Source organism: Haematobia irritans, chromosome 4, assembly GCF_050003625.1.
Source record: "Haematobia irritans isolate KBUSLIRL chromosome 4, ASM5000362v1, whole genome shotgun sequence".
Taxonomy (NCBI): Eukaryota; Metazoa; Arthropoda; class Insecta; order Diptera; family Muscidae; genus Haematobia; species Haematobia irritans.
This window is the reverse complement of record NC_134400.1, coordinates 203,635,794-203,652,250: the sequence shown is the minus strand read 5'-3', so window position 1 is coordinate 203,652,250 and position 16,457 is coordinate 203,635,794. Positions and strand designations below refer to the sequence as shown.

Below are 16,457 nucleotides of genomic sequence, written 5' to 3'. Positions count from 1 at the left end.
GTTCTGGATAGCACATACAAATGTTGCATCCAGTGCTAAAAGAAAACAGCCCTATTATAAGTTGTCCGAAGGAATAATCGATACTGCTGCATGTTTATGGGATCGATAACACATTTACCGATTATTTAGTCATCGCCGACAAGTCGTATCGATCCGACACACTGTAAGATTCTTTACAAACCCCGGAATAACTGATAGTTTGTAAAGCGCATTAAGCAACCACCATTTTTGCAACAAATTAAAGAGGAATCTTGGAAATTTTGTGCTATATTTAAAATTTTTTTTTAAAGATTTTCATGTTATTTTATCAACCAATACTTATCAAGCATATAGAAAACATATGAAAATAAAGGATTTACTTCGGTTTCAAATCCTTCTTTTTAGAAATAATGAAATTCCACTAATTAAATTCCGTTAAGTTTTCTCGTCTGTGAGGGGAAAAGTAGCTTACAGAACAACCCTTACGGGAAAAATTCCCCACAAGATTTTTGCTATCGTATGCAAAAATCTAACGCATACGATAGCTGTACGCTTGGCCCACACGGAAAAAATGTTCGTGTACATTCTTCAAGTCTGTGACGGTGTATAGTGTAGTCCAGAACACCTCTTAAGTGTGACACCTCACGAAAGTGATGCATGTACAGGCACAATTTTTAATGTGTGTATACTAGCTCCTAACTTAAAAGTTTACATTTTGGGCTATGTTGGTATTTTATAATGCATTTAATGGCCTTGTGGACTTACGTGTAGCAAATCAATAAATAAATAAAGTTTCAAACACCGGCCACGCGCAGCTCTTGGAGTTAGCTCACTGTGGACCCGGTCCATCGGAGAAAGTCACAAACCCATGCATTTCGCTTGAGGTTCGCATTAGCTCAGGGGCTGGTATCTTGTATACTTAGTCTTTTCTGAAAATTTTTTTACTTTTATATGTTCTCGTAAAAATACACCAAAATACGAAATACGCAAAATTAGCTTAAATTTAATAAAAATTTAGTATCTTCTAATTTTAGGAAACTGCATGTCAATGAAAATGTTAAAATTGTTATGTTTATTAGAAACTAATTATTCATACAATTTATCAAGGTCTATGGTTTCCGGTAATACATTACTATCATATAGACCAGGCGGTAAATCACATCCCATATAAGCATCATGATCAACACAATACTTAATGTACGAACGCCAACAATGGTCTAAAACCAACAAATTAGGATTACCAAATATGTACAAGAGATAGCGGGCACGAGAAATTGCAACATTCATGCGCTTGGCGCATTGAACAAAACCCAATGAATGGCGTATATCATTTGACAAATGTTTTTGGGTAGAACGAACAGTAGAAATTAGTATGATATCGCGTTCCTTTAAAGAAAACGAGAAGATTTTTATTATTTTCAAACCCTATAGGTCTTTCTAAAAAGAGTAATTATACCTGTCCTTGAAATTCCTCCACTGATCCAATTTTTGGCATTGCTATATCCGCCGTTGAAAAGAGATTACGCAAGTGCTTCACTTGTTTCATATAAGGCGTGATAATTCCAATACTTTCGGGTTTGATATTATTGCGATAGAGTTGCAATGTCATAAGGAATACCTGAAAATTGAAAGACACATTTCAATGTATATTTTGTCATTGGGTTAAACCAAATTAAATACTGACATTCTTTGCCTCATACGGATTGTACCAAGAAGGCGAATCCCTTTCTTGCATATTCTCACTGAGCATGCCATGAAAGAATGCGCCATGTAGTTCAGAGCGTGTTTGCGAGGCTGGAAGAAGATCCGCAATACTTTTAATCATTTCTGCTTCACGTGAATCATCCTTTATCATGGGCATCAACTCTGAATCATAAAATAAGTCATTGTAAACATTCAGAATTGAGGGCAATGCCCGATAATTATACAAAAGTTTCGTTACTAGACGAGGATCAAATCCGCAAGTGTCCTTATAACGTATGATATCACGTAAGTATGGCGACCGTGTAAGAATTCGTTCTAGAAATGATGTGGTGAAGCCTTTCTCACCGGCATAACGATTTATAACAATTGCCTGCAATTGGTGTGGGTCACCGGCGAGAATTACTTGACCTCGGGTTTTTGATACTTGTGTAATAGCCACCATTACTTCGGGTTCGGTACATTGGCCAGATTCATCAATTATTACATGGGTGAAATGGCCGGGAGGAAAATCCATTTGAAGAAAATTACCCAAAGTGGAACAAGTACCAATGGTGACACGATGGCGCCCCAAATATTTCATTTGACATTTCAGTTTTAAACCCGATTCAGTAACTATCATGGAATCATTGCAAGTACCATCAGCTGCCACATCTATGGTGGCACAGTAAGGCTTTAAATGCTCAGGGATAAGCTCTCGTTCAATTTGATTCTGCGAGACAAGTCGTATGAAATCTCCGGCGTGCAAATCTCCACTGTCTATTAGACGAGTCGTAATTAAATCAGCAGAACTATTTGATGGGGTTCCCACCAAAAGGCGTGAGCTGGGTAATAACTTTACCAGCTGCAGTATAGTCTCCACCAAAGTCATTGTTTTTCCCGTACCAGGGGGTCCAAAAATAACATAGGGCATATTCTGGGCTTCACAACGTAAAATTCGCGATATGGCCTTCTTTTGTATGGGATTCAGCATGGGATTGTACCATTTACACACACTATCGTTTAAGTGAAGATTGTAATCCTCATCCAAGTGAACATCCAATTGGGGTTGTTCCCGCAAAGATATCCGAGAAGGAAATAGAAATTGTTCACCCAAATGCTTCACGACTTTCTGTATGGCAAAATGCTGTTTACGAAAACCAAAGCGGGAAAAGAAGAACTCTAAACGATAGTCTTCGCCATTGTATTTCTGTTGAAACCCCGCATTGAACTTTAGCAGTACACGATTGAATAGGACTTTGTGAATAACACCATCATAATTGCGTTTATCCCCATCACGATCACTCCAAGGATTTATGGCACGTACTATATCGCCTATAACCAAAGATGGACGTTTCTCGGCCAAATTTTCAATAGTAAGCGAAAGATATTCACCCTCTCGAGTGAAGTGGGCTCTCTCACGATCATAGTTGCGAAAGTTAACAAAATATTCAATTTCCTCGAGATAGATAAGGGTTTGGAAACGTGTTACATAGTTGGTCATACACAGCTCCTGTTTTATACTGGGAAACATTTGTTCTATATTATCAAGCATGTCTTGTTTCTTATCCGATGTTAAATAAGCTTTGCAAAGACGTTCGGGAACTTCAAAATATCCAATGCGATGGGCAATAAAACGCCTTTTACTGGCAATACCCACACCTGGTATAACTTCACTGCGTTTTGACCAGACCTTAAAAAAAAATATTAAAATTCGTTCAATATATGACCATTGTTCTGCCTGTAAATTTTATTTCCATACCTGATTGGCATAATAACGTGATCTATGGGCAGCATTGCGCCCACCTGTTCCTAGTACATTGCCATTACGATCACTTTGCTGCTGTAGGGCTATAGATTTCTCAATGGCTTCGGCTTCTGCATCTGTATCGCATACAATAACCGTTATGGAACGTTTTATACGGAACTTTTCAAATTTAACAACAAATTGTTCATATTTTTCTCCATACACCTTGGACTCGACCTCAAAGCGAATTGTTATCTTGTCGTTGGGGCCCAATTCAAATATTGTCCCCGGTTCAGGTTCCAACACACGTACTTGTGTATCTCTTCTCCGGCCCAAAAACTCAACACTTCCTGCAAATGAACGATCACAGTTGTTGGCACAAACAAATTCCACTTCTTTTCTCTGAAATGTGGAAGTGAAAACGCAAGTAACATCTGGTGAGACGGTAACAGCACGATGTTCCGTTTGTTGTTGATTCGAACGTTGCGAGGTATCATAAACTTGGGGCGCAATGGCTTGTTCCACAACTGATAACTTTATGCAACGCCATATGTACTCGCCCTGAAATGAAGAATGAATGATGATACTCATCTCAACCTTATTTCCCATTTGAATTGATTCCTTACCCTTTCACATTCTATAAGATCGGCACAAACGATATCGCCCACATTCAATTTAGAGGCTGCTGGTAAAATGTCAAACGTATAGTATATATCATCATTGAGCACCCCCCAGTCGGCTAAGATACGTTTAACAGTACATTTCTCTTGTTTCATCAAACGGGCCGGATGTACACTAACTTCTTGAAGAATTTCCCCTGTTTTATCCACAAAATGCTCATCACTTTGTACATTACAACAAACATAGACGCGATCTCCTTCTTTGGGTACAAAATCAATTTCCACCATATCCAAATTGACGTTCAAAACTTTATAGTCTGTATCGACAATAATGGCATCAGGTTTACGCTCGGTGATCAAACCTAATATATTGCGTTGATGAGTATTGAAGTATTTTGGTTGTTCCGATTTAAGTTCTTCGATTTGTTCTTCTATCTGAAAAAAAGGAAAGAAGAAAAAAACCTACGTAAATACATGGACATGTCACTAAATTTTTCAAAAAACTGAAATTGAAAATATTTAATTTTTGAAAAAATATATATAAATTACATTGAATTTTGGTTTGGTCTGGTTGGTTATTGATATATTTTAAAAGAAAGCAATGTATATAAATTATCTCTGTGATTCTATTCAAACTTTTAAATAATTGCAGAAAATAATCAGATTAAAAACTAAATATCACAGAGCTTTCCTATTATCTAGATCACAGTTGAATATCGACCATGTTTTTTCTGTGTACTCATACTAGCATTAATCATATATTTTAGCATTGGTGATGAAATTCCTGAGACTACCGGCACTAAATTCTCGCAGAAGTGGGAGCGAAAATACATAAAAAATCCATGTAATTCCCATGAATAACACCTAATTAAAATACATGAAGACTACTGATACAAAAATAGGTTTCAGTACCTTTTGTTCTGTAGGTTGTTTTTCATCCCAATATTGATCCACAACTTGTTCAATTTTAACCACTTTAATGTGATCTGTGGCGGAATGTTTATAAGCCAAATATTCCACACGACAGCCAACTTTCAATTCACTGGCAACAGTTAAAGCAACATTCATATCGAAGAAAATACCATTGTCTATGGTGCCATGATTGCTTTTAAGACTGCTAATTATACCTGGAACGAAGCAGAACATACACTAAATCATCTACACTTCTCAATATGGTATATCTCGAGACTCACCTGTTCTCTTAAAGCAGTCTTTATTCCGGTTTCCATTACCATCTCGCTGTTCATTGTCATTGGTGTTGACTGTTTGTATGACATTTTTCATGCATGAAGTGGGTTGTGCATTTGTATTGATATTTTCGTCCTCCAGCTCTTCATCCAAATTTCTTTGTTCTTCCTCTAGCTTATGAGCCAATTCTGTTTTCTGGGCTTCTCTTGTCATGAAGAGATTTTTGATTAATGTAATCATTTTGATGGGATTATATGCTTAAACTACTATGAGACTTTTGGGTTAAGGTTAATTTTATTATATTAAAAGGTTGGGTGGTCTTATGTAGTTTTCTTATCAACCGCTTCGTACATCCATTCGGTTTCGTTAATGTAATTCAATTCTTTGCGTAGATTTTGCATCCGTTTGAGATTTGCTTCGTTTGTGGTTATTTTCAATCCACCACACTCGACTACAATCAAGGAACGGTAACGGGAGAAAGTCTTTTCGTTTTTCAAATCCGATGACTTTTGGGACTGCAACAAAGACACGCTCAAGGACATTGGCTACAAGTTTTTTGGTATGAAAAATTAATAACTTACCTCTTCGTTACTGGTGGATGCTTCCTCTGATAGACTGCTTGGCAAATCTGACATTCTCAACTCGAAATGTAGAATTTGAAGAAGTTTCCAGATTTCTTCCTAATACCTTTCCTGGATCAAAATTCGAATCTCCAGTACTCCAGAAAAATATGCGATATTGCAAAGTTTGTTACTAAAACAACAACAAAGCCATCTATAGCGGCATTTTACAGTGTTGTCAATCAAATAGTTTCCATGGTGCTGGTAAATTATCACTAAAGTTGGTTCTCTGCGTAGTTAATGCGCCTTCTTCTATCCTGTTATTTGGGTGACATTGTGGGAATTTATATAAGAAATACATATTGTATAAAGTTAACGGCAGTATTTTTTAAATATGTGAGCTCCGCCCGCGTATTCATTAATTTTTAATAATTGCCTTAAATCATTCAAATTATTCGTCTATTCAAAAAGCCAGCAAAATGCTAATTCGATATTTAACATATAAATAATTTGCAAAATTTTCCTCTTGATTTTTCCCCACGTGCAACAGCGATGGGCCAATGACGATAAAATTCAATTTTGAAATTCTTTCAGGAATTTGGGACGGCCGCATATACCTGCCGGCAAGATGCGCGTCGACAAAATTGATTTTTATTTAGCGACCATGGTTGTTAAAATCAGTGTTGCCATATGAATTAACCAATGCAATGCAGAAGTGTGGCAAAGTATATCAAAGCACTTTGGAATAGACATCTTAACGTAGTGAAGAAATTGTGAAAAAATTGAGAAGAATAACTTATTGAAATATATACAATTTGAGACCTTTAAACCATTCTATAAGGAAACATGTCGGCCACGGATCAAATGCGAGCTATGCTGGACCAGTTGATGGGCACCACTAGAAATGGAGAAGATGGTGGTCGTGGCTTAAAATTTTCTGATCCCCGCGTTTGTAAAAGTTTTCTTTTGGATTGCTGCCCGCACGATATTTTGGCATCGACACGTATGGACCTGGGAGAATGTCCCAAAGTACACGATTTGGCTTTCCGAGCTGATTATCAAAGCGCTGAAAAATCACGCGATTATTACTATGACATTGAGGCTATGGAACACTTGCAAGCATTCATTGCTGACTGCGATAGACGCACAGAAGCGGCCAAACAAAGGCTAAAGGAAACACAAGAAGAACTAACTGCTGAAGTAGCTGAAAAGGCAAATGCAGTACATGCATTAGCCGAGGAAATTGGCAAGAAACTGGCCAAAGCAGAGGCTTTGGGCGAAGCTGGAGAGGTGGAGGAGAGTATGTCACTTATGAAAGAAATCGATGAATTGCGAGCCAAGAAAATCAAAGCAGAGCATGAATATCGTACATCAATGCCAGCATCAACGTACCAGCAACAGAAGCTACGTGTATGCGAAGTGTGCTCTGCCTATTTGGGTATACATGACAACGATATACGTTTGGCAGATCATTTCGGCGGTAAGTTACATTTGGGCTTTTTAACAATTAGAGAAAAGCTAGCCGAACTGGAGAAGACAGCAGGACCCCGTAAAGCGGAACTAAAACGAACTGGTAAGATCCATGAGCGAGAAGGCGACCGTTCCAGATCACGTTATTTTGTAGGTGGCCGAGAATTGGATCGTCGCTCCCGCGTACATCGCTCCAGATCACGGGAACGTCGCCGTGGTGGGGTTGGTGGCGATGCGTCATCATCTGGCGGCCGCAACAATGATCGCAGAGAACGAAATGACCGTAACGAATCTAGACGAGGAGGTAGTGGACGCGGAAGCCCTGACAGAAAGAGATCCAGATCACGGTCACCAAGAAATCGTGGCTATAATTCCAGGAGAAGATCAAGTTCCAGAGATCGCTATCGTCGCTAGACGTTTTGAGAACAAAAAACAAAAACCACATTGCTCTGATTGGGGACAAGGCCAAGATCTGGGGAAGGGGATCGATCATTGTGTCGTAATAAAAATCGTATTTTTAAGTCTAGACGACATTTCTATAGCACGTATGTAAATTTTGTATTTTATTTTCAATTTATCAAAATTGTCCAAGTTCTAATCATGTCTCTTTGATTTTCAAAATATCCACAAAAGACCACACACACACACACACAAAACCCAACAAAAACACATTATTTTTAGATCTAAATATAATGGTCCACATTAATATTAATCTCTCTACACCATTGTTTTGTTTTTTCCTTCTTTAACTTTTCTGCGCGAAAATTGCCTTACCAAAACCAGTCTAGTTGACTTAACGTAAACAAAAACATAAATCGATATAAGACTACACAAATATCTCTCTTTAGATTGTAGAAAGGAAAGCCAATAAACTTAATCATAGCCATCATAACCGAAACAATTTCCAATGATGCACATTCTGTCGCCCGGCCGCCGTTTCCACAGCCTCCACCATGCCACAGGTGGTTGGCTGGTGGTGGTGTAGGTAAGCAAAACAAAACCCAAACGAACATTTCCATAGACTGAAACTTAACAGAGACGAGTCGTGTCGAGTCGGGTATGTAGAGGATGTAAAACTTTATAGTAGTATAGCATCAATTTCAGGCCTGATTCATTCTTCAAAGCGCATACATGCAATTCCGAATACTTGATCCCAAAAACGAAAGAAAAAACTAAAAGGTCAAGCTTCTAAAGTCCGCTGTTGATAGACATCTAGCCAGACGATCATCCTGTTCGCAAAGGTCGTTTTCGGGTACTGGGTAAGAAATAAACAAAATATCGTTGTATGATGAATGAACCATAAACACTAGAACATACTACTAGAACATCTTGTCTTTTCAGCAAAAGAACATTTGTAATTAAAAATTTTCTAGTCAACTCGCATGTACATTGTGTGTATTGCGAGCATTGTAAAGATAGCAGATAGCCCTCCCAAAATGATCAAAATTTGGTGAGCACAAATCAAAGTCATGCTACATGTTCAATTATAGATTATATGTAAATCATATGAAATCTACTACTTCACAATTCTTCTTTCTTTACGTTCAACATTTTTACAGCAGAGACAATGCATAGTGGGGTCTGTTTTTCTCTCTAAATGAAATATTTCATTGGTCCTTTCCCTCTCTCGTATTCTCCCATCACCAAAGAGATCAAAATCATCGGTCAAGCCATCACTTTGTTTTTTGGTACGTATTTTATTCTACTTATTCTTCTGCGAGAGATGGACCTAACCAGACTTAAAGTGTGATGGATCGTTTTTCATTTTCACCCAAATAAAAGAAAAGGAATTGCCCATTTTGAGTGAGTACAGTACATAAGAATTGTATGAACCCCCCACCGCAAACAACCAACCAATCCGACACAAACAAAAATTTATATAAATTATAGAATTGAAATTTCAATACATATGAATGATGCTGTTTCGGTACGTATTGATCGAATTGTATAGTTTTTATATCCACCCAATGTCATCATCGTCATCATCACCATCATCATCGTACAACGATGGCCTGAAGAATAGTAGACAACACACGCTCACAACTGGGAAATAGTATGTACGTATGCGTAGTTCAAAATACCTATAACTATTGTTTGCTTCTATATCAATTTAACAAATCTTAAATGTTTATATTGTCACAAAATTGGAAGCTATAGGCTATAGTTTCATTTAGAAAGTTTTTGAACATTTGCGATAAATTTTAATATTTGACCTATAAACATTTTGTGATTGAGAATGTTAGAAAAACAACTTCGACAAATGCTGCTAGACAATTTGAATTCTAGATTTGATACGAGAAACACGAGTGAGATTATTCACAATTTCCTTGGGAATGCGCTCAAAAACGAGTTGCTTTTTCTATAAGTTGTAGATAGTTGGATTAAAAGCCCAGGTTTTAAGGAGAATAGGGAAACTGAAAACAACGTAATTTATTTTAGCCGTTATTATCCGGATTAGATATCATGTTATTAAAATATTTTTGTATCAACTTTTGCAAAAATAGGCGACAGTGACGTTTCGAAATTTTAAAAATTTGCCAGTATCGATGTTTAAGGTCCGCACAGTAGTTAGTTTGAGTTTAGACATTAAAATAAATCTGTAAAAATAGAATAACATTGTATATTTTTCATAGAAAATTTTATTACAAAAGAATTTGGAATTTCTTCCTCATTTTCATAGTGAAACACCTTAAAAGTGGGCCTTAAAAGTGGGTACTATGTTCGGTTTTCGAGTTGAAAACCACTTTATTTGCGCGATTACTTTTCCTTAAATAATCAAAATTATAAATGAAAACAAACTTATTCCTGTAAAGACGTGCCGAAATCTAGAGGAACAAGAAACTGCGGATCAATTGAGTTAATTTATCTGCTTTATATTGAACTCTTTTATTAAAGTAACCTCGAAAAGCGAACATAGTACTGACCTTAAGGCATAAAAATCATAGGGTAATTTCGGAGTCGATATAAAAACTTTCTGGAGAGCATAATTCCCTGTAGATCGACATAAAATTGTCCTTTCAAGTTAACTTTCCATAAAAAAAGTCGATTAATTGGCCAATAGAAAAAACTACATTTTATTTTTTCATACATGACTAACAAGCAAATTATATGCAATATTGCGTAACTTTTTCGGCATCCCAGCAAAAACTGGGTAAGCACTAGTGATTCTTTCAGTAATACCGGCAATCAAAAAGTTACTACTTGCAGTATTACCCGGCATTTAAAAATAATAACTTACCTGTGTATCCAAAAAGTGATTCTATTAATACCGGTAATCAAAATCATATTTTGAGGTCCGGGTTCAGCTCTACAGTGGGCACCGTTAATAGTAGCGAAAAGTAATGCAAAATTATATTTCAGAAAAAATAGGAATTGATAATGCCAATAAAATATACCCTTGTTTCCTAAAGTTGTATATTACAAAATAACATCATTGAATAGATCCATGCCGTGGAGCGTGGTATACTGTGTTGGATTACAAAACAACAGTGATGAGTTCGCACTTTTTGAGTATCTTTATGGTAAAGCTATAACTTTTGGTGAGCTGGTATGCTTGCACCGAAGTACTTTCCTCCAATGACATGCACATGTAAAAGTATTACTGCTGATATATGTATGTACGAGGAAGTTGTTACCAATTTGGCTGAGGCATACTTGAGCTCATACCTGGTAATAGGAGTTTTTACTGGGATGGGGCTAACCATACTTAAATAATCAACTTTTCTAAATTACAATTTAGAAATTTTGACGTTTTTAATCTTACTACTTTTGGCTAGTTATATTTTTAGAGGCGTGTGAAAATCAAAAAAAAAATCCCTTGTATTGCATATCAGCCTTTATGGCTGATATTTTACCAGACACTACCTAAAATAACCATCTTAAGCCGTCTATGTGTCTCTAGACTATGCGAATGATTCGAAATAGTCATACATTCCGTATGGGAAGCGAAAATTTCTTTAGATGTGCTAGACTAGACTTAATAGCATTTTTGTCGTAGACATAAAACGTTACGTCTTGGGTCGGAGAAAAATTATTGTAAAAAACGCATGGTAGAGATTTGCACATACAGTCCACTATTTATACCATTTTGAACAAGTTTCGTAATGTCAAAATTACCAAGTCCAATTTAATAATTTAACAATGTATTGTTTAAAATCAGTAGCATGCTATGCTAAATAAATAAAATAAATAAATTTAATTCAGGAATCTACCACTGGAAGAAATTCGTTAATGTCGATAATGTAGTTTTGTGAGAGGACAATGTAGTGAATGAATCGCGAAAATTTCGCCATACATTTTTTTATGATTAGCCAACATTTTGCTAGATGTGGAAATTGAACAAAAAATACTATGGAGTATTACCATATAAACAGGAAAAGTTCATATTCTTTCAATTTTGTGACAATGTACATTATCGATTTGTTTCAATGGGTTTGACCTATCAGCGCCTTGTCGCCGTTCTCTTTGCGTTTTTTGGTATGTATTAGTACGCTGGACATTTCAGATTTTTCTTTATCTTTATTATCACTCAATTTTCCTTTTACTCGTTTGGTTGTAAGGAAATGGGCTGTACAGAGTATGTGAGTGAGTACACATTTATATTAACTATATATTTTTTTATATTGAATTGTATTATTGGAATCACATGTATACACATTTTTATGATCTAATAGGGTTAGGAAATATGTATCGTTCGAAGTTACATACGATCCACTATACGTATAAGGAAACATTGATCTTGTTATAGACTAATTTTTTTCCATATGGGTGTGCAATCATAACTGATGTCAAGTTGCTTTCAAAGCAACATATTTTAGATTGGATATTTCTACTTCTACGATGAAAATTATGGTGATCTTAAGAGTCTACTGTTACATTTGATGTTTTTCATAGTGCTGGATACTATGTTCGTAATTCAGTGAAAGGAAAGAGAAAAGGTTCAATAACGAAATTTGCTGAAACATGATTGGGCATAGTCCCACTCATAGATTTTTCTTGTTTAATAGGAATAGTAATATGAAAATTTGAAATACGAACATAGTACCCCGCTTAATACAGTAGCAAATGCATGAAAAGTTATAGAATAGTATTCAAATAAATCAAACAATGCCGAATGTTATGTAGGACTGTTCTATTCTACCGTACATATAATTCAACAAATTTTGTTGTTAAATTATGAAAATTCTAATACAGGAAGATTTTTAAAATAAAATATGGTACAACATTGAGGAACCTTGTCTTTTAATTATAATAGATGTATATACCCTTAGCTCCATTCCACAGACGCGAAGACAAATATATTTGAATTCGCCTTTACTGTTATCATAACCATATACATAAGGTTAAATCATACAAAAGAATGGAGATTAGGTTATGCGGGTTATATGGGTAATACAATTATCAACTTATCGGCTCTGGTTTGGAAATTACAAATGGGACGCACGTCAACAACTATGCTATCATTATGCATTCGCCTAATCTCTTTTGGGCCAATAGTAGGTGCTGTTGATGACATCCGCAACTTTGTAGCAGATGTCATCGATCGACTGGGAGAAGTCAATGGTGTTTGGCGAGTTACAGTAACCCATATTTATTATGGGTTATGGAAGTTATCAACTTGCTCGACTAAAGCTATTTCTTTGCCTATGAGAAAATGTTAAAGCTCAGCTGTACATTAAGAGTCCTAATTATATCAACACAGCTCTTGACCGGCAAAATTTACATATTGTATATCTACCTAAACAGTCCCAGACCTTTCCGCTACATTCGTACATCCTATATAAGGGGCATTGGTGTCCGCGTAAGAGGAATAGGTCCATATTCCAACGTTCGATGTTAAATACAGAGATATCTTTAGAAACTGGAATATTTCCTGATGTCCTGAAAGAATCATACGTTATCCCAATACAGAAAATTCAAAATACGATACAAATAGTCATGGGATAAGGTCAATATTGTTGTGCGGAAGACAACGAAGGAATCGCATAGTTTGACGACCCACAGCTTCTTGCTGCCTGTTACGTGACCAGTTCAACTGTACTCCCACAACGATGTTTAACCTGAAGAGTTCCTTAAGCGGATCGAATCATAAAGAATGGCTGTATTTATTTTTGGTTCCGTCATACTGAATCATAGTCATTGTTTCTCCCCTATCGTTATTCAGACTAATAATAATTGATGCTGATTCAAGAAGCACCACTGACATTGGATTGAATAAGGGCTGGTTCTACGTTCGGTTTAATTATTTTAATGAAAAAGGCGTTTTTATTTGTATCCTTCCCTCCAAGGTTTGCCTTTACATACAATCTGAACGGCGCATTAATTCTTCCTTTGGGCATGGAAAATGTGATAAAGGCACTCCACTGTGTCGTTGACAAATAAACGTAGCAAAAATATAGTTACAGGTGGATAAAGGGCGTATGAGCTTTTCAGAAAAAAACTTGTTTTGATATTAAACTTTCGGATAGTTCATTTCAAACGGTTCATATGAATCTGTAATTAAAATCGGACTGTTCAGACGGATGTGAATTGATGTATCAATTCAATCATTAAGGCCGGTATGCACCTCTAGCGAAATTTTCGTAAAGGCCGGTATGCACCTCTAGCGAAATTTTCGGTAGCAAAAATTTATTTAAGTCTACAACTGTGGGCTGTGTACACAAATTTTAAACCAGCTAATCGCTTTTAAAAATTGTTAATATATATTCCAAATATTCCTCAAATAAATTGTTTATTATTTACAGACCTTTTAAAACTTTTACGCACACAATGATTGTAATAAATTAAATGTTTGCTGCCAAAATATGCTTTTGACAACACTGTTATTTTCATTAGAGGTGCGTACCAGCTTACAAAATTGAACGCTACCGAAAATTTCGTTAGCATGCATGAATAGCAATGCATTTCTTATGGGAATGAAATTTTTCGCTAGAGGTGCATACCGGCCTTATGAGCTTGTGAACGAATGTGCCGTTCAGAAACACTTATGTTTTATATGTAATGAGCCGTTCAGACTATAAATTTATCAGGAAGAAATAACTATGTTTGTAAAGAATCTTACACTGTGGCCAAACGCTAAGAATTGTCGGCAATAACAAAACTATCGATAAATGTGTTATTGATCACAATACCAAGCTACAGTATCTTCTTCGAACATAATTTCTCGTTTGGCCAATATCTGGGATATGTCTAGATAAGTTTGACACGGGCATTATCCTCCGACGCATAACTTTTGGTGGCGGGCTATTGAAATCTTTAGGAGATAAATCAGTGATGGTGGTTTTTTATAAGAAATCGGTATATCTAATGCATCTTATGTTTTTTCGGACGTAATGTCTGTGTTTGTAAAGAATCTTACAATATGTCCAATGATACGACAATTCGTTAATGACTAAAGCGGACCTTATGCGCTTTACAGACTATCAGTTATTCCGGACGACAGTGCTCGTGTCGAACATATCCCATATATTGTGCACAATATAAGTTAAGTCCGAAGGCATAATCGGTACTGCTGCATGTTTGTGGGATCGATAACACATTTACCGATTATTTAGTCATCGCCGACAAGTCGTATCGATCCGACACACTATAAGATTCTTTACAAACACCGACATTCCGTCCGGAATAACAGATAGTCTGTAAAGCGCATTAGACGGTCGGATAAACACTACGACAGAGGTTCGCCTATTTGTTGTGTGTTCGTTCAAGTGTTACCCTCACACTGCACGAACAATTATGATAACAACATGAAGAAATAAGAAGAAGCATAAACACAAACAATGAAGATGGACGAAAAGTTAGGTTTAAAGCAATTTTTTCAGTTAAAATGTAAGTAACAATAAAAATTCCAAGCTGAATTAGCGATCCCTCATTAATTTCATTGCAGAAATGCTTGTTTTAATTATGAAAATAAATTTGTTTTTGCTAATGTTTGGCGAACATCCCCTTACACGTGAAGATTTGTGCCTCCCAACCGGAAAAAATCAAAGTTGTTTTGATTTTGTGCCAACACGTCCCAGCAACACGCGAACATGGCCTTATACTAGCGGATTTGTCGCCGCAACGTGTTGTGTCGTAGGGTTTATCCGACCGTATAAGGTGCCCTTAAATAATAGGTAAATGTGTTATCGATCCCATAAACATGCAGCCGTATAGTGTTGGGAAAGTAACGAGTATTTGATTACAAGTACTCGTTACTGACTAATTTTTTGAGTACTCGTTACGAGAAAATGAGTACTCAATATCTTCAATGCCAGTTTTTTTCTTCTAACGGTAAGTAAGTTGGCGGTTTGGAAGTAAAATTCTTGACTTCTTGGAAAGTATTAATTGAAGTTTTCGAAAATCGTTTTATCAGTTAAAATGACACGAAAAGGATATATGGCTTCATATTTGAAGAAAGTGATAAATTTATCTGATTTCTTAAAAACGTTTGCATTTGAAAAAAAATGCATTGGGTGTAGGTGGGAGCTTTAATTTAAAGAATCACATGGATCACGTCTCATGCAAATAGTATGAATAATAATGTCGTTGATTTCAGCTGGTTCAATCCAATTGTTTTCAGAGAAGGGCCCAAGCTTATTCAAAAACCCATGGAAGATTCCAACATTGGGTCTCACGATAAAAATGATCGCTAAATATTTGTATCCACTGTCAATGGTGGATAATGGTGGATTTAAAAAGTTTGAAAATTGCAAGCATCAGTAATACACAATGCCATCTAGATATACCCTGACGAAAAAATACCGAATATTGAATACGAAGTTATAATCTGCTTTTCTATACCGTTTTTTAATTTTAAAAAGAAGAAAAAAAATTGCCCACAATGTCTTTTTTAATTTTTTTTTTTAAAGTAACGAGTTGTAACGAGTACTCAATTCAAAAGTAACGAATAGTAACGAGTAGTCAAAAGTAATCAAAATTTACAACACTACAGCCGTATCGAATATGCCTTCGGACTTAACTTATAATGAGGCCAATATATGGGATATGTTCGACATGACCACTGTCGTCCTGATAAACTTATATTTGCAAGCAAAGAATGAAGCCGACCCAGTTTTGTCGGCGGCGGCTGACACTAAAGTTTTACGTCTGGCGGCGGCGGCTTGACGGCTAAGCCGATATAAATTTGTCCATTCGGCGGCGCACAATCATCTATTATAAAATCAATTTGAAGTTATTCGAATGGTAATGAGATTAGTTGTACAACCAATCTTA

At 36.2% G+C, this 16,457-nt stretch overlaps 3 protein-coding genes across 3 annotated transcripts; 1 reads left to right on the top strand and 2 right to left on the bottom strand.

Moving 5' to 3' along the window:
• Positions 1-1,028: 1,028 nt before the first annotated feature.
• On the bottom strand, positions 1,029-5,454 carry armi (probable RNA helicase armitage). The gene is made up of 7 exons (XM_075307563.1): positions 5,220-5,454; positions 4,939-5,153; positions 4,033-4,461; positions 3,422-3,967; positions 1,664-3,352; positions 1,436-1,597; positions 1,029-1,365 (listed from the first exon to the last, which is right to left on the bottom strand). The coding sequence occupies exons 1-7, from the start codon at positions 5,452-5,454 to the stop codon at positions 1,066-1,068; spliced, it is 3,576 nt and encodes a 1,191-aa protein (XP_075163678.1). The 3' UTR covers positions 1,029-1,065.
• On the bottom strand, positions 5,342-5,992 carry LOC142236304 (uncharacterized). The gene is made up of 2 exons (XM_075307565.1): positions 5,796-5,992; positions 5,342-5,729 (listed from the first exon to the last, which is right to left on the bottom strand). Exons 1-2 carry the CDS (start codon positions 5,847-5,849, stop codon positions 5,535-5,537), a joined length of 249 nt encoding a protein of 82 aa, XP_075163680.1. The 5' UTR covers positions 5,850-5,992; the 3' UTR covers positions 5,342-5,534.
• Positions 5,993-6,493: 501 nt separating this feature from the next.
• Positions 6,494-7,964, top strand: LOC142236302 (putative RNA-binding protein Alsin2). Its single transcript, XM_075307564.1, has one exon. It carries the CDS (start codon positions 6,621-6,623, stop codon positions 7,656-7,658), a length of 1,038 nt encoding a protein of 345 aa, XP_075163679.1. The 5' UTR covers positions 6,494-6,620; the 3' UTR covers positions 7,659-7,964.
• The last annotated feature ends 8,493 nt before the right edge of the window (positions 7,965-16,457 follow it).